This window comes from Ischnura elegans, chromosome 5 (genome assembly GCF_921293095.1).
Source record: "Ischnura elegans chromosome 5, ioIscEleg1.1, whole genome shotgun sequence".
NCBI lineage: Eukaryota > Metazoa > Arthropoda > Insecta > Odonata > Coenagrionidae > Ischnura > Ischnura elegans.
In genome coordinates, this window is record NC_060250.1 from 104,824,063 (window position 1) to 104,842,238 (window position 18,176).

The 18,176-nt window shown below is 39.0% G+C and overlaps 2 protein-coding genes and 1 long non-coding RNA gene across 5 annotated transcripts in view; 1 reads left to right on the forward strand and 2 right to left on the reverse strand.

The window, feature by feature from the left end:
* LOC124159369 (telomerase-binding protein EST1A) overlaps positions 1 to 16,707 on the reverse strand; it is a 162,864-nt gene extending 146,157 nt beyond the window's left edge. The window contains exons 1-7 of one of the 3 annotated variants that reach the window (XM_046535138.1): positions 16,576 to 16,707; positions 14,274 to 16,134; positions 9,710 to 9,956; positions 8,012 to 8,232; positions 6,018 to 7,157; positions 5,482 to 5,601; positions 3,470 to 3,731 (exon numbers count right to left, since the gene is read on the reverse strand). In XM_046535138.1, the coding sequence (XP_046391094.1) occupies positions 3,470 to 3,731; positions 5,482 to 5,601; positions 6,018 to 7,157; positions 8,012 to 8,232; positions 9,710 to 9,956; positions 14,274 to 16,134; positions 16,576 to 16,627 (3,903 nt within the window). In that variant the 5' untranslated portion in view covers positions 16,628 to 16,707. Of the gene's footprint in view, positions 1 to 3,469; positions 3,732 to 5,481; positions 5,602 to 6,017; positions 7,158 to 8,011; positions 8,236 to 9,709; positions 9,957 to 14,273; positions 16,135 to 16,575 lie in introns of all 3 variants that reach the window. The other 2 variants (XM_046535139.1, XM_046535137.1) reach the window with 2 other exon arrangements.
* Positions 16,708 to 16,857: 150 nt separating this feature from the next.
* LOC124159374 lies at positions 16,858 to 17,681 on the forward strand. The gene is made up of 2 exons (XR_006864955.1): positions 16,858 to 17,073; positions 17,158 to 17,681. It is a non-coding gene; the product is annotated as an uncharacterized LOC124159374 (long non-coding RNA).
* LOC124159370 (gametogenetin-binding protein 2-like) overlaps positions 17,210 to 18,176 on the reverse strand; it is a 31,752-nt gene continuing 30,785 nt past the window's right edge. Inside the window, exon 11 of the mRNA XM_046535140.1 lies at positions 17,210 to 18,067. Within this exon, the coding sequence (XP_046391096.1) occupies positions 17,828 to 18,067 (240 nt within the window). The 3' untranslated portion in view covers positions 17,210 to 17,827. The remainder of the gene's footprint in view (positions 18,068 to 18,176) is intronic.

Below are 18,176 nucleotides of genomic sequence, written 5' to 3' on the forward strand. Positions count from 1 at the left end.
ATTTTTTTTTCAGCATGAGCGATTTATTTAGAGTCATGGACCGTGATAGTTCGTCAAAACTCCGATTGTCATTCTCTTTTGACATTAATTAGCACCAGATAAATATTTTTGAATTGACAGCGAAATCAACCAGCCGCATGTCGATAAATTGGCTCCGGAATATCTAAATTACGATGTAAAATAATGTTGTTCCGCAGGGAAAGAATGCTCTCACTCACGGTTATGACAGGGGAAACACTTCCTCTGTTCTTTCGCTGTTCCTCCGTGGAAACTGACCTTGGAATGGATTATAGAAAGAATCTTCTAGTGAACTGCGCAATTGATATTGGGCCTCCTCTTTTGAAAAGAGAAAGTAGCCGACTGAAAAAATATTGGGCTAATAATCGACTGCCCGTTGGGAGTAGAGTTGAAAGGGGCATAAACCATCAATTGAAAACATAACGAGAAAACCATTGTTGCAGCGGCCCTCGGAGGATAACTCGTGTCATCAGTCGTCGTCACGTATCATCGAAGTCAAGTTCAAGAAGTGAAGGATAAGGTAGTTCGAGGTTATTAAGGGATGACTGTGCTCCATTAGATCGGATCTGATACAAAAAGTGCCTGGTGTTTGGATCAGAAGGGGAGCGAAACATTACGAGAAGACAAATCACCCAGCTTGCGAGTTGAAGGTCGCAGCGCTGCGCTCGCGGAAGAAAGCAGTTGAAGAAGCGTTCCCCGGTAGATTCTATCGACTCTTGGTAAACTTTCATGAGACTGTTCTTCTTGAAGAGCATAAATTCGAAGATTTGGATGAACTGTCATGAAAAAACGTTAAATCGGGCAAAAAAATCTTGAGCGGGACAAATTTTTACGACCATAAATGCGGAAAAACGCAAAATGCGGAAACACTAAATACGGATAATTTTTACATTGTCCTAATAGGGAATGAATCGGGACCCAAAAAAAAAACGCTAAATGCGGAAAAACGTTAAATGCGAAGACGTTAAATCCGGATCCGACTGTAATTGACATCCATAAACGAAATAAACAGTTTCTGCTCTAACGCATTCTTACAAGGAGTAAGTAATAAGGATGAAAATGAGTAATTGAAAGAACCATGTTTACAGTTCATTGCAAAATGGCTGAAGAGAATTCACCATTTCTCATGAGCTCTTATTGATAAAGGTAAAATTTGTGGTATAAGTCACAAGAAAACAATGATAATTATCACTTACAAAGACTAATCTCTCTTCCTTCATCAGCAATAAGTAGCTGCCAAGAAAGGCTGGAATCTCCACCATGAATTCAATTGAAAATAATGACATATTGTGACAAGAGATATGGGACATTTATGTTAGAGCAATTAGGTATCATTGATGATGATAAGAACTGAATTGAAACCAATTGAGTAATAAAATGTTTTTTGGATAATTCCACATCAGTTTCACTAATATGCTAAACTTCCACAGGATAAAGCCTGAAAACACTTTATTTCTGCATGAAAATACTCGACATTGCAATCTCATTGAGCACTACCTTTTGCATGGCAATAAAATTTTATGAGGAGTTTCATTTGTAAGGTTAAGACTACACGTGAAGACTTACATATCTTCGATCACCATACTTATCGTGTAAATTTACCTGAAAAAATACCGCGTAACTTTTTAGTATTGAAAGAGGAAAATTTTGATAACTGTCGCAAGTACAGGAATACATCTGTGCAGACGTATGCCTGTACAACATCGCGTGATAGGGTAAAAAAATGCAGCAAAATTTTTTTCTTTAGCTTCGATGCTCAAAATAGGGGTGCGTCTCTTACACGTGCTTATACTATTTAGCATCAAATTTCATCAATCAATATTCAAAATCAGTTATGGTTCTTAAGGCATTAACTTGTGTGGTTGAGAAAATGGAAATCACATGGGACCAAATATGGGCCAGACCTGTCAAGCTGTCTCATTTGAATTGACTCAGAGGGTTAAGGCCTAAGCTTGATGTGTTGACCGCTTGGTTGAAGTTGGTGTGGCTGAAGTCACTGATGTTTTAACTTCGTCTTCATTCAGAATAAGGCATCGTGAGTTTAAACTTCCGCGCAATATCGCTTTGATGCTCTCCATTTTCAAAGCAATTTCTCTTCTAGGGTTATGGTTTTTCTTGATAACTTCTTGATTTTTCTACCTGCAATCCTATTTTTTGCCATTGTTCTCTTGGTTTTTACTCTGTATGGCTCTATCAAAATCACCCTCTACTGCTGCACTGTATTCCTGAGACGCAGAGGGTCTACGACTGCTGGGAGGGAATGAAGCCGTTGTGTTTGAGACTCTATAGCGGACCCTTCTATGTGTCGATGCTATTCAAATGCAACTCGGCCACCGCTCCATTTATCCCCCGTGAATACCGATGACCTTGAAGACTTCAGCGTAGACCCTCTACCTGGAAGTCAATCGCCCGATAACCTATGACGGCAAAAATTACGTCTCAAACCTTATTGCTAAAAAAAAAACTCATTTCCACTAGCTCCACGCTTAATTAATGATCTAAATTAACTATTGTCATTCTGTTAAGGAGACGAGATAAATTACTTCGGTGGCCAGTTATCTGGACCCAATGACGAGAGCTGATTTTGGCCATTGCACAGCAATGAATTTCAATTAAAATATGAACAAAAAAGAAAATTTGAGGCAAGCAATACTATTAATATGCGTAATATGATAGCAATTTCATGAGTACTTAGCGCAAGTTCACGTTCTATCATGAGAGCGTTTAATTTAAGGTTTTTTGATTTTAAAACTTTAAAGTTTTTTGATTAGGCCACACTGCATTGCAATGTTTCCCTAAGGAATGAATTTGCGCTATACGAGACATGGGTGTATATGTAGATACAAAGGTGATACGAAGTTCATGGGGTGTTATAGTTATGAATAAATAATAAAATGTTACAAAAAATAATGTAAAAACTGCGAAGCATAAGTATAAATATTAAATAAGAAAAGGCATGTTTGTTTTTGATGCTAATGAAAAGAAACATTCATAAGAAGTTCGCAAATACAAACCTACAAATAAAACAAGAGATTAATGAATGCATCTTAACCGATAGTATACACATTTAGGATAAATTTTATAAAGACTCCTAGGCAGGCATAGAAGACTCCCAACCACTGCTAGCTCATGTTGCGAGCATTGAATGGCACCCACAAAAACTAAGGTAGTGTTAAGTCTATTGCGTACCTAGCAGTGAGAAATACTTATGCTGAGATATTGGAGTATACAAGGTGCATTGGCCAACAGTATTTTCAAATTTAAGTACTACATTTATTTGTAACTTAAAGCATACAGTAACAAATTTCCTGACTTTTCCCTGATTTTACTCAAAAGTTTCAAATTTCCATACATTACTGACCTATAGCAACACTAACTCTTAAAAAAATTCTGTTTGCCTTGGGGTTGAATTCAAATGATGAAATGAATGATCCTTCAACTAATAACTCACCTCTTCTATGACTCCAAGGACAGTTTTCTGTATAAATTCTTTATGTTTAGCAGCCCTTTCCCGCCTTTCTCTCAATCCTTCCTCAGAAGAATCAGATGGTGTTGGATCATTAGGTGACTGAACGGGGGCTGACAGCTCTTTTCTTAATGGCTCCACTATATTGTAAAATGCCACTTTCCATATATGACTTTCAACATTTTCCGCTTCACAAAATTTGAGGTCTGTGGCAAGCAGCGTCTGGAGACACAATTGCAAGTGGTGCCTGGATTTGAGAGAGAAAATATTTTATTCTACTTAAACAAAAACAAGATATATATGCAAACTAAATAATGTGAGGTCAGTGCACAAACATTAAAAAAGAAACCAAAGTAAAACCGGTAACACTATAACAGTAGAGGAACATTGTTTTCTAAAAACACTATGACATGTATAATTGGAGGCTTACATGGATGTACCACAATAAACTATAAAGTGATACCACAGCAAAATGCCTGAATGAGAAATCTTAACAGGAAAGCTTGAAAAATAAATCTATTCCAGCTCATCATTAAGTTTGTGGCATGAAATGAGATTGAAGTCAGAAAAAAAGTTCCACATTGACTCAACCACTTTTTTTTATTATTTGGCAATCCTGGAGTAAAGATGTGAAAGAAATCTGTAGCTATATTTCAGAAAAAATAATTTGCAAGGCAAAGAAGTACATCTACCAAAGAAAAAACCCTTGAGCTTAACTACTCAATATAAATAAAGCCTGAATCACACGATCATTTTTTTCGTCGCGAAAAGTGATCATCATCGCGATCACTAGAGTGATCACTCGATCAAATGATCGTCACCGGCGAATTGTTTTTTGCGATCGCGATGAAGATTCCCATCGCTATTTTTCATCACTCGTCCGGTCGCTTTTTCCGTCGCTAAAACCATCCCTAAAACCCCATATTAGCCAATCTGAGCGCATGCCCATATGGAGCGATTGCAGCGCAACGTTTGACAATCGTGGGAACAACATAGATAAACAAACATTCTGTATATTTTCATTGTGCGGGTCCCATGACAACAAGCTGTGATATTGAAAGTGATGCAAAAGCCGACGGCGGGAGGGACCGAGTGATTCAGAAAAATTATCACTAGCGCGATCGCTTTTCACGACAGGAAAAGTGATCGAGATAGTGATCACTTTTTGTGACGAAAAAATGATCGTGTGATTCAGGCTTAAGTGTTGGACGTGAAATATTGGCTAAGGATAAAGACACCAAAAATATTTGTGAAAACAAATACGCATATATTCCTGGTTATTTTTATTTGCCCTATTTCTGTTGCTTGAACTTAGTACTGCTTATATAAACAAATTTCTCTCTTAAATTTGTCCATGTCAATCTGAAGCTAATTCTTACTATATTAAGATTAATAACAAAGGATTGTCAACTTGTGAAGAAATTTTCCTTGTCATTAATATCCTAGATTTCTATACCTTCCCTAAAAATGACTGCTTTTAAGGTTTAGCAAACGTCAAAAATCAAAAAGCTAAAAGATGATTATAAATGACTCAACAAGAGGAGATAGGAGCTCACATACATGATGTTTTGACTAATGTTGACATATAATTCTAAGTTTGGGTAAAGTACTTCATCTCATCAACCAAACCTGATTAATATTTTGATCATCTATTTTCAAATGTATGAATAGATGACAGTAGATGCAAGTACAATGGTACCCACAAATGCAGAAAACTTTTTATTCACTAACCAATTATTATTCTTTTGACCCTGAACGAGTCAGAGTAAGTTATTATGAAAACTTAAAGGTCAACTTTGACAGATTTATTTTAAAACAAAGAAAAAATGTAATACATTACCCCTTTTCAACCACCAACAATTTTTAACTTTAGACTTGTTCTTTACTGAAACAATGTTTACAGGAATAACAGGAAATACTATATTACCTAATGGAATTTTTGAACACTCAGGAAAGGGCAAACAGCAAACGTTTCGATAACAGCAAAAGTAACTGACCTGTACACTGTCACCTGGTCCCAACGTTCTAATATTTGTCCACGAGATAAAATCCAGCGAAGCTCCATGTCTGCTCTTTCAATATCCATTAGAACCCGTGGGCATGGAGAGTTTCTAAAACTTGTAATTAATAGTTTTCCATTAGTTAAACAGAAACAGAAAGAGATAAAACATTCAAGAAACTGAGTACCTACCAAATGGAATATCAATCAGAATATTGAAATTATTTAGAGCCCTCTCTTAAATTCAGTTCAATTTCAACATTTACGTACTATCCCAACAGAGGGCTTCAAAGTTGATTCTAAAATAGATTGCTAATTGGGATTAAATAACAATTCGCAACAACCACCTCGCAACTCATGTGGCTTATAGCATAGACAAAATTTTAAAATAATTTTCACATTCTCAATGTCTGTGAAACTGAGGGTAGTTTAGTACACAATACTATGTCCAAGTAAATGAGGAAATGTCTAACGTAAATAATGGACCATTTTCCAGGAAAACATTAAAAAGGCAAATAGACATAACCCACTCACCTCTCAGAATAGGGGTCATACCAACTAGGCCGATCAGGTCCATGCTGGTCCATTGGAGTACCAACATAATCACCTGAGAAACCCATTCCAGCAGGGTTAATCATTCCCATTGGTGAAGGAATCTGGGCCATTTGAGCATTACGCATCGCAGGATGAAGTCCGATTGGACCTCCCCCCACTCTGCCGGCACCACCTGGAACCAAGATGGGATGACCAGGATCGTTGGGGTCATAGAGGACCCTTGGCGGACAGAAAATTCTAGAGTCACTCATGACATGGGGATCTTGATGCATGGGAGGGCGAGTTGGCATGTGATGGGGATGCCGCACTGGGTAGTGAAGGGGCTGGGGTCGAGTGGGCTGGGTGGGCGATGTAGAGGGAGGGGGTAGAATTAGGATGCCTCCACGTTGTTGTGGCTGCTGCTGCATGTGGCCAGCCTCCCAGCCATCTTCCCTCAGCCGTGAACCACCCTCACTCAGCTCACTCCCCGCTCTCTCACGCTCCATCGGTCTTTCTCTCTCTTTATCACCATTCCTCCCTCGTTCCGCCCGTCCCCTCTCCACTTTGTCCTTGCCTGGCTCCACAACTTCTCTCCGGTCTATCTCCCTGCGGTCAACAATTTCCCTTCTCTCCAGGAGATCCCTGCGGTCAGCATTTTCCGGCCCATCAGCAATATCCCTCCGGTCCATGTCCCGTCGCTCCGAATCCCTCCTTTCCACATCCCTTCGGTCAATGTCTCTCCGCTCCACATCCCTTCGGTCCAAGTCTCTTCTGTCCAAGTCCTTACGATCCAAGTCCCTCCGCTCCAGATCCCTTCGTTCCATTTCTCTCCTTTCCAAGTCCCGCCGATCCACATCTCTCCTCTCGACATCCCTCCAATTCCTCTCCAATTCCCGGCCACCCCTCTCTTTCATCCTCTCTCGCTCCTTCTCCCTTGCCTTGGCCCTTGCCTTCTCCCTCTCCCTATTTCGTTCCTTCTCTCTTACCCTCTCCCTCTCCCTTTCCCTGTCTCTCTCACGTTCCCTTTCCCTGTCCTTTGACTTCGGTCTCCCCTTGTCCCTATCTTGGTCCCTTCGTCCTTGATCTCTGCTCAAGCTGCGATGCGCATGGTCCCCATCATCACCTCTCCCTTCCCCTTTTCTGGAAAGACAGAAGACCACAAATGACAGGGAGAAACAAACATTTAAGCCAAACATTACCATACCAAACTGCTATAACCCACTTAAGTACCCTACTTTTTAAAAAAGTCCAATATTATAGCCAACATAGTGTTGTAACACAGCATTCTGAAGTGTCATAAAAAATACATTGGACTGTTTATTGATCCCATCATCAATATCAAGAGTCATCAATTTAAAGATTGGTCTGATGTAGCTCTCCACTTTATTCTCACGTTAGCTAATAGGAGAATTAAGAATTTCCCCAGCTCCATTCATCCCCCATGAATGGGGTTAGCCCGCACAAGAAGAAAATGCATGCTGTTGTTAGCACCATGTAGAATCACCATCGACTAGTACACACACCAGAAATAAGATTTTCCTTTTTGGATTACCTTGGAAGCCAAATTGTGAGTATAGGAGGATTTTTAAAGGCTCATTTTTCCATCATTTCAGCAAGGCAACAGAAAACATCAAGTTTTGACGAAATCTAGAGAACCTTAACTTTCGAGTTAGTAGTTTAGTAGTGCTTCAGCCGCTCCAGCTGCCCCAACCTCTCCCCTGCCCCCCCCCCCCCCCCCAAGTGTGCTCAAGTTTCGGCAGAACTGTAGGCAAGGAGGCTTACTGACTGAAGACTGACTGATATGTGAAATTTCCCCCATTATTTTCATTACTGTTATGATATTGTTTAAGGGTAATGAATATATTTGTTTTTGAATGTTTAAAAGTGCATTGTGTATTTCTCTGGTCCTTCGGGTTTATAGTTTTATGAACATCGTTTTTTCATACCGCAACAGAGAGATTCTAGTGTATATAATTTATAAATATCATAACTACCTTCTTCTTCTACTTCTCTTCTTGCTTTTACGGCCTTCTTCTGGTCTTTCTCCAGCACCTCTATCACTAATATGCCTGCTCTGTACACCTATCCCATTGCCTCCGCTCCGTTTGTCCCTTGGAAGGGAAGCCATGCCCGAGTCACTAGTCACATCATTAGTGCGATCATCTTCATCCTCCCGATCCCGGGCATCTGCATCATCTGGCTCAACTGTCCAATCCTGCAGAGTAAATGAAAAGGGAATTTGGATAATTACTTATTACTAGTGATAGGTCAATTCGATTCCTTGATTCCATGCCAAGAATCAGATTCGAAAATGAGTATTTACCAAAGTGAAAAATCGATTCCGATTCCAGTAGTACTTCAAACCACAAATTTATATACAGCAGTGCTTCTAACAGTCATCTGAATTTTTTCGCCACATAATCATATAAACAAAACACATTTGAATCAGCAAAATGACTGTTTCTTCCACCCTGTAATCCCGTAGTGATGTTAAAGATACATAAGTTCGGTTCTGAAATTTTGCAATAAAATTTAACCCTTAGGTTGCGGGTGTTCTCGATTTTAACTGCCAGCAACTGGAGAAGAGACCCCCTGTGCAGGAGGTACACCCTGCCACGGGGACTGGTTTGGTAGAGCTAAGTCCCTTGACATTCCTAGTGGTAAGGGAAAGTGCCCAACTGAAAGATATCCATGTAGAAATAATAATTCCGGGTAAATGTCGCAGTCAGCGAACAAAAGGTACAAAAATGTTCCCGCACTCTAAGGGTTAAATAACGTAGTTGATGATAAGGAAGATGCTTCTGTTAACTGATTCTCAAAGTAATAATTTTTTACATGGTTGCCTTGTCGTCTGGATTTAAGTGATATTTTCCTTGGAGCCTATGGCATCAGAATCGACGGAAGCAGTATTGGTAGAATTGGAATCGAAATATCAGAACCAGAATCAGGATCACAAAAATTTTGGAGTCCACCCATCACTATTTATTACAACATCAATTTGTATGCTCTGCTGCCCATTCACTAGAATATGTTGATTAACTTTCCTTGGCCACATATAAATGCACACAGAGTCTAATCATGGTCATTATATACTGGTTGCTAATCTCCCGACATATTCCGGCTCTGGAGTGTTACCTCGACGGACACTTTTACCCCTCAAATACCTCCCCTCAAACACAACTCTGGGCACAGTCACGCCACTAGGGGAAATATGGAACTAACTGTGATTTCTCGTCCCGATATGCTTTCGAACCACTGCCGACAGCGCAGTTAGTTCCATATTTCCCTGAGGGGCAGCGCGACTGTACCCAGAGTTGTTTCAGGGGAGGCGTTTGAGGGGTAAAAGCATCCGTCGAGGCAACACTCCCGAGCCGGAGATTAGCAACCAGTATATAAGGACCATGAGTATAATATAGAAAGGTTTAACTTTCCCAATTACTGATATTAATCCTTATGCCACAATCCATATCCACAAAATACTGACCAGTGAAATCACCAAATAACCACAATGGTATTGAAGATCCATCAAAATACTAAAAACATATCTTTTCAATCGGTATCATTGGTAAATGATTCAGTTTTTACCAAAAAAAGATAGCAAAGGCAAGATAGCATCACAACAGAACAGTATATTTTAGCGAATAATTCATGCCGAAAATATAAACAAAAAATAAATTTATAAAAAGACTCACAATGTGCGTGGTAGGTTTAGCAACAGGAGGTACTGATGGTTCTTTACTCCTCCAGTCTCTATTGTGCTGATCAGAGGATGGGGCCAGGGTTACTGGAATAGGACTGAAGGGACGATCCTTCGGTGGAGGCCCAAGACTCCTTGGCTGAGGGTCAAGCTCCATAAGTTTTGGTCTTATGGGCTCCACGTAAGCATTTCTTCTATCATTAGCCCCCATCCCATCCCAAGGATTGCTTCCACTCCTCCTCCTGAAAATATTGAGCAAAATAAAATTGAATTACAGCACATCATCTCTCAGCATCATCATTACTATTTATTACAACATCAATTTGTATGCTCTGCTGCCCATTCACTAGAATATGTTGACTAACCGTCCTTGGCCACATATAAATGCACAGCAGAGACAGCACGAATAATCGGAAAACACGGATAACCCAAACTTTCACTTTAGTGTCTTGCAATGTTCATAATTTACATATAACAGAAAATATATTATTATTTATGCAGTTATTATGTCATTATAGACTGCTTCCCATAGACTCACTGTGAGCTTTCTTCACCAGTTCATGATCTTTTTAGCAGCAATAACATGTTTGTACTTGTATTGTTAATGCTCCATGTAAGGCCTGGATTTGAAAACCACACACCTGTGGCTGTGTGATCATGGATACAGAAAAGTGGTTTGCACGAATGCTTTAAAACCACTGCGCTATGTTGGAAACAACACTGTCAGGCACCACACCACGTGTTGCCTCTCGCACAAGCTGCCTGGGTTGCAACTGCTACGGGACATGTATCCGTGATCACGGAGCACGGTCACGCACTGCGAGGCTTGGAAAACAGGGACACCATGCTCCCATGAATGCAGCTAGTGTGCGATTTCTTCCGTTTTACGTAGGGGATTCTAATGGAAATAATTAGCCCGGGGTATCCTAGCATTAATGCAGTAATTCCAGTGATTTTGTGTCCGATTTTATTTTTTTAAAAAGATCGAGGAAAATATTGAGCGAGTGTGAAAATCATGCATGGAAAATCCACAACACGGATATACCGCAGCCAGATAATCGGGAGTCTGCAGTAGTTTATAAAGAGTACAGCTTTAATCAGCTGTCCAGAGTTTTTATTTTTGCAATAATTCCTTAGTTGCAGCTATTTTCCTATCAAACCATTGAGATTCAATATACATATGTAAGTTTCACTCTATCCTCTTAAACCTCACTCTTACACCCACAAGCACCAAAAGGCACAATTTGGATGATCAGAATGTATCTTCATGACTACCAAAATTAGAAGTACGAAGGTTGAACTTCCATTGATACTCAAAACCATTGCTTGTAAAGTAAATTATTAGTTTATCACTTCAATAGAAGAAAATTTTACCCAAGACTTGCAGGATTGATTTACATCACCATTCATCAATAAATCAGTGTAAACAAAAGCACTTCTTTTAAGCATTGAGATTTCAAAAGAGGGTTTTATTAAAAAAAAAAAAAAAGCTAAACACTTGACAACATCGTATAATATTGAGTCCCCTAAATTAGTCTGTCACCTGCATCTATAATAAAATGTGAGTGATATATGAGCTGGTCTGACTTTGAACCGATTACAGTAAAAGTAATCAGGAGTATCATTAAGTACTATAGGTTAGGGAACAAAGAAGGACCTAGTGAGAAGTGACCTCAAATTCTCTCCAAAGAGACATTTGCCTACCAGGTCAGATATAATTTGGGATTGAGGCGTTGGATTCAGATGAAACTTAATTGTGCTAGCTACCTTGATGAGTCAAAAAGTATATGTTAACCCTTACACTGAAGCCAGTATTTCTGAGAACAACCCTTGATGAACATAGTAAAAGCATTACAGGTCTGTAAAGCCCCCAATTATGCGCAGTGAGTTATCATCCATTTACAGCAAGGTAAATATACTTAAATATATATACCTATATATCCTAAGGCAGTAAATTACTATTAAATTAAATACATATGAAAAAGGGACACAATGCCTGCCTTCAATTAAGATAAATGATTTAATAATACCTACTATGAAAGGAGCATAATCAATGCACAAAATAAACATACACTATTTCATTAGTATTAACAAGTGAAGTATTTTTTTAAATCTGATACTCAGGAACAATTGTTGGATAAAGAAAATTTTACCTAAACATTAAAAATTGTGATGTAATAGTCATAAAAGACATGAGAAAACGCATCTATGTAGCTAGGATCAAAACTACTAGTTTGATAACTAGAAGTGTTAAATACATTACTCTCACCTCATTACAATTTTAACTTTGGTTCATTTTTTAGATTTCTGGTATTACCACATCATAATTTGCTGTACTTTCTATCATGAAAATGGACAACTTTTATGCAAGTTGGTAGAATTCCTTTCAATGAACGGGTTCAAATGTGTAATTATTCATTTTATGTTTGTGTATTTTTCACCTTCATCATGGGCATATACTTCCAACAAAAGCAATGAAAACATATGTCTTCATTGTCTTTTTTGGATTGCATTACATTCATGATGAAAATTTTCAATCTTGATTAAAATTGTAAAAGTTAGTCAAAAATAATCTCTTGCATTCTTCGCGTATACCAGTTTAAATGGGGCAGCACTAACAAGGCTAAACACTGAAAAACAGATCTATGTGAATATTTACTTCATGCAATTGCAAATTAAACAGTCAAAGTACTTGATCTCTAACCCGAAAATGATTGCCCATCAACTGATATTAAACCAACAGGAGTCTGGTGGAACTGGCCCAAAGACTAACATAAAATTTATATACATTGGCAGCAGTAACTATAAAGAGTGCACATAAGAGATCAATAAAGGAGGAATGATCCTATGCTAAGATGATTTTCATGAGTCTTGCCATGCTTCATGAATGAAAGTATCAAGGCCTAACAGCAAGTTTCTCATGGGGGCCTAGGCACCCTCTGCCACATTTCAACAATTTCATTACAAAATCTTTTACCAAAGATAGCACAAGCAGCATCAACCTATAAGGTCTCTTAATATATAGCAGTGCATTCCATTCACCACTGATCATATAATTAAGTCTTCAGTATGTTTTTAAAAAACTAACAAACGCCATGTTTAGCACACATCAAAAAGGAAATCTTCATCAAAATAAAATCCAGATGGAACATTTAAAGACCTCACTCAAAAAAGTATGGTTAAAAAAAGGCTTTATGGCATGAAAACCATGTTGAGCACATAACGGATAACTAATGCAAGGACCCTCCTTGCATCAGCAGCATATCACCAACCCAGGAAGTAGTTTCCTCTAGCTATCAGCAGAGTGGAGTAACAATAATGATGAGAAAGGAGTGGGAGGGAACAGGTTTCAAAGCTCCCAACTTTAAATATCCTATTAAACTATTCTATTCAGCTGTATGATAGAAACATCATAACCCCTAAATATTCAAAAATATTCATTCACGAATGTCAGATCAAACATTAAAACTGAAGATAGATTAATTATGGCAGAACAAAGTACAAGGATATGAGAACCACTGCTGTAATCTACTAATGAAAATATGTAGGGTCAATATTAAGTTAACAATTTAGGTACTTAATATTAAAACTGTGGCAGAGTTTACAACTTCCATCTATATAAACATAATAATTATAATCAGACAAGTATGACAAAACTAAAGTTAAATCATAAAAAAGTAAATATTCATTAACTGCCTAAATGAAGAAAATATAATATCAAAACAGAGACTCTCACAATAATCAGTTAATAATCAAAATATTTTGTAATAGCCACCAGCAGCAATTTAAAAAATCGTGGGAAATAAAAAAAATTATTCTACATTTTTAATTCATCTCTTGTATATCTGATTATACTACAGACAGGAGAAACTATCACTAATGCATAATAATGATTTCTTAAAATAATCTAACACGTGTGTAATAGATCAAAGCGATTTAATTTGCTTAGAAACTAAATATGTACTTTAAAAATTTGAAATCTGTAATTGAATATATTATGAGAATTGTTGGAAGCCTTTTTCAGTTCCCTTTTAAAAGTCAACGAAAGAGAAAAAATTGGCTAATTTTATCAGCCAGTGTAATAAGATTTCTCAAACCTAGATAAAAAATTGTATATTATAGGATTATTCAAAATGAAATCCATAGGTATATATAGCTGATATAGCCTAAGCACCTGCTTCACTACTTATACCTGATAATTGAGAACCAAAATTGATCGTCTCAATCAGTCAAATTAAAAATAAATAAAACTCTGTTATATATCAGTTAATAGCCAGATACATTGCCAATTTAACAAATGTTCGCCCTTGGTCCACCAAAAATACTTAAATACCATAGCCTTGAATTTGTTAGAAACTTAAATTTATACTGTAAATTAAATTCAAAGTGCTAACAAAATATCATAACTGTCAGGAGATCCTGATTTGCAATAAGTTTTTTTATCTTCTAACATTCTTGATGCATATTTACTAATTAACTGGTGGTTAATTGCAAATGCAAAGCGTAAATATGATGATATCAACTAAGAGGAGTTCCCAATTACATAGAAGTTTAATTACCTGTATCTGGAGTGTTCCCCAGATGGTGTGACTGATCGCGGTGAGGGTGGTGATGTCCTCCAGCTAGTTCTACGCCCAGCATTGCCCAAAGCACCGGCCATCACATCAGCAGGATACCGACAAACCGTAGATGACTTAGACTCAGAGAGTCGGTCAGGTGTAAGAGATCTTGAGTATCTTGGTGGAACCATGCTAGATGAAACACCACCCAACTCACTTCCAACACGCCCTTCGCCACCTTCCCTCCCCCTTCTGCCCCGTCCTCTTCCACGAGCAGCACTCAACCCACCACCACTTGATGCAGACGTATTCGGGGGCTGCCTCCGACGGGAATGGCTCCACTGAAAGGTGACAGAGCTACCATCCCAGTCCTCACCGCCCGAGTCGTAGTGACGCCGACCACCGCCCGCTTGGCCCTCAGCATCTCCACCACCACCACCGTCCATTCCCAATAATTTTTTCCTGAGTCGCGGAGGAAGCTCGGGTGCCGGTGGAGGACGGGCCCTTCCTGATCCTCCTCCACCGCCGCCGCCAGGTTGCCCCCCAATACTTCCCACGGATGCTCCACTGCCCCTCCGACCGGAGGGAGGCTTTGCCCTGACCCTGCCTCCTTGTGACGCCGAGCTACGATCGTCCAAATCATCATCCCTGTCACGATAGTCACTCAAATCCCCTCCAAAAACGAAGTTGTTATCCCTCCCACCATTCCTCATCAAGTGAGGGGGACTCAGTGGATCAGGAATAGGCCGTAGGTCCACCAATGATGGAATATGGCGCCTCTCCTCTTGCGGAGACCTATTCCGTCGATCACCGGAAATCTCATCACCTAAGTGACCATCACCGTCGCCTCCCATGTTGAAATTTCGGCCACGATTACCAGATGAACGCTTAGACCGCCGTCCATCCCTGGGATGAGATTCTTCATGACAATTTCCGTGCAATGAATGATTGTCATGGTTAATTTTCTCACCATCTCTAGCAACATTATGCTCCTCATGCCTAATTACTCCTACGTCCCCTGCACATCTTCCTCGGCCACTGGCACTGGTATCATCTCCTCGATGATCAGATGAATCGGATCTTCGGCGGCCCCTTTCGTTCCTTTTGCCTCTTGGAGGCTCTCGATTGTCTCCGGGTTGTTTTGGTGCACCGAAATCTCTCCGGGGTGGCAAAGGAGAGGGATCACGTGCAATACTATCTAAAGAGGATGGTTCAATCTCGGAAGCATCCCCACCATTAGCTTGGTCACGGCCATCAAGTGGTGTAGACACTCTACCCTTAGGTATGTACCGAGCCTGATCTGGTTTTTTTGCTTTTCTTCGTGCAGTATCACCGTAATTACTACCTTCGTCGTGACTGTTAACATCTGTAGATGGAGTCTGTTCACGGCTTTCACGACCTCCTCTACCAGAATGGCGGCCAAGTGACCTGGTGTTGAGAGGCGGACCAAGAGGTATGTCCCCTCGAGATGGGGTACTTTCACGGCTGTCTCCCAGTATTGACCTTGGACCAGAGCTGAATCCACTGTAATCTCGACGACCAATATTTTCTAAGTTAGAGTCCATATGACCCTTTTTACCTTTAGGAGGTTGATAAATAGGCATAGGTGGTTTTCTGACACCACCGGGAGGTTGAGCACAGTCGCCAAAACTACCTTTACCAGAGTTACTTCTTGAATCATCCACAGAATGCGATTCACTGGAACTTAATTCACTTCTTCGACCCCCACCATTAGACTCTTCCGATTTTCTTAAGGGTCCACTACCAGGTACATAAACTCGTTGCCTAAATTTTACATGACGATTGAAGCCAGAGGAATTTTCAAATTCTTCATCCCTTTCCCTCACATCCATTGTTTCATCTAAAAGAATGAAAATACGAAATAAAATCAAGATAATTGTTTCAAATAATTTGAGATATACTGATATAAGCACAGTCATTATCCATCAAAATATTTCACGGACCTCCAAGCGCGAATGCTGAGGGAAATAATAACGCAAAACAAACATTTCGTAAACAGATAATCGAACGGCCTCCAAGTATTAAAAAAAATTAGAATGGAAATAAGTAAAGATGAAAAAGTATTAAGAGAAGAAAATCTAAAGAAATTTGGAAGGAACACACCGATTCCATGTTTCGTTTACACTAAGCACATCACAACATTGTCCATTGAGAAGTTCACGTCCTTCACTTCATAAACGACTGGTTTAAAGGTCACTCCGACTATAATTACTGATTATAGACATTTCATTTCAAATTTTAGATGAACATCAAAAGGCCTGGGAGGCACAATAACCTTTACCTTGGTAAGAGTTTATCCAATTTCCATTTCTTCCTCGAATATTATCCGCCATGACGGTTCTCCTGAGTGAAGTTAGCTTTCAAACCGTCATGGCCAACGTAGTCCCTTCAATATAATTTCAAAAGAGTCAAATTTCAGTCTGCCATACCGAATTTACATTTTAATATCTTCATTGACGCAGCATGGACTCATATTTGGACAATATCTACTATTTACAACCCAGTTTGAATTTTTTTAATTAGATAATTGCCCATCACGCCTTATAGACTTTCATATGTTGGTAACTCTGAAGTATTATCCGTACTGTTTATGCTCAAGACTTCCTATTGAAATTGAGCGTATTTCCATTTCGTTAGGCAAATTTAGCGCGAAGAATATCTGCCAATTTTTTCATATTAATTATGAAATCCAATTCTGTTATTTAGGTGTTCTCTTCCAACTATTTCTTCAGTCCAAGATTTATCGATCACTCGGACATCTGTCGTCTCCAAATGGAAGGTCTGATTTTTACGCATATGTTTCCGGAGTCGCATCTGTTGTGGAGCAAAGTTTGAATTATCTCAAAATCAATTTTTCTTCCAGAACCCATTCCGATAAACTGGCGGTTCAAAGGCAAAATAAAAGAATTAACATGTATGGTAAACTTATTTATTATTGACAACATTACTTTTTATGCGGTAAAATTTTCAGAATTGACAATCAACATTCATTGCTTAACAATCTCAATACCACCACTCTTGGCAAAGGATTAGAAAATAAAGACAATTCATGGAATAATTGCAACCGTGTTTCTTTATAAACGAATTACAATACTGGGAAGCAACAACAGGCACTCTATAACCAAATACACAAGTAAAGGGCAGTATTTTAAGTGAACTGTCTCTTCCACTTACTCTCTCCCTGAAACAATACACTTGGGAATGTATAGGTCAACAAAAGGTTTATGTCTCCTTTATTATGTACACATACCTTTATTCATATATTACCACAACCGAAATCATGTGGCATTACATCTTTTTTATCCTGATTGAAGAATAGAGATTGACTAAGAAAATTCAAACAATTTTCCAAGTATGTGGGCTTACAAAAGTGGAAACAAAGAAGAACAGCATGAAAAAAAAGTTTCATGGATAATGTATGGGTTGAGCACACAGGCCTGATACAACTAAAAGTGAGAATATGAAAACACTTTGAATCACCACTTTTTATTTTTTACCACAAACTCATCACTTATCACGTAATTTTCCAAGAATCAGTGATGGCACTGAGGAAGAGAGGACCACTGAGAATGAGGAGAAGGGGATAATGGAGTTGGAGAAGGGCCATTGGCAGTGGCTCGAGAAACACAAAGTTGAGCAAACCTTTGCTTTAAGGTTTGCCTTAACTCCTGCCTTCTCTGGGCTAGGTGCCGGATGCGAGTCTTAAATTCCCGGACTTCTTCAGCAGGAATGAAACTCCCACCCTCATCCTCTTCTTCTGATGAACACGATTCCTACGAAGAAATTGAATTAAATTTAAAACAAGAAAGTTTTATAATACACATAGTTACAGAAATTCCTCTAACAATCTACATTCAGAAACCATCAGCAACAACCTCAGAT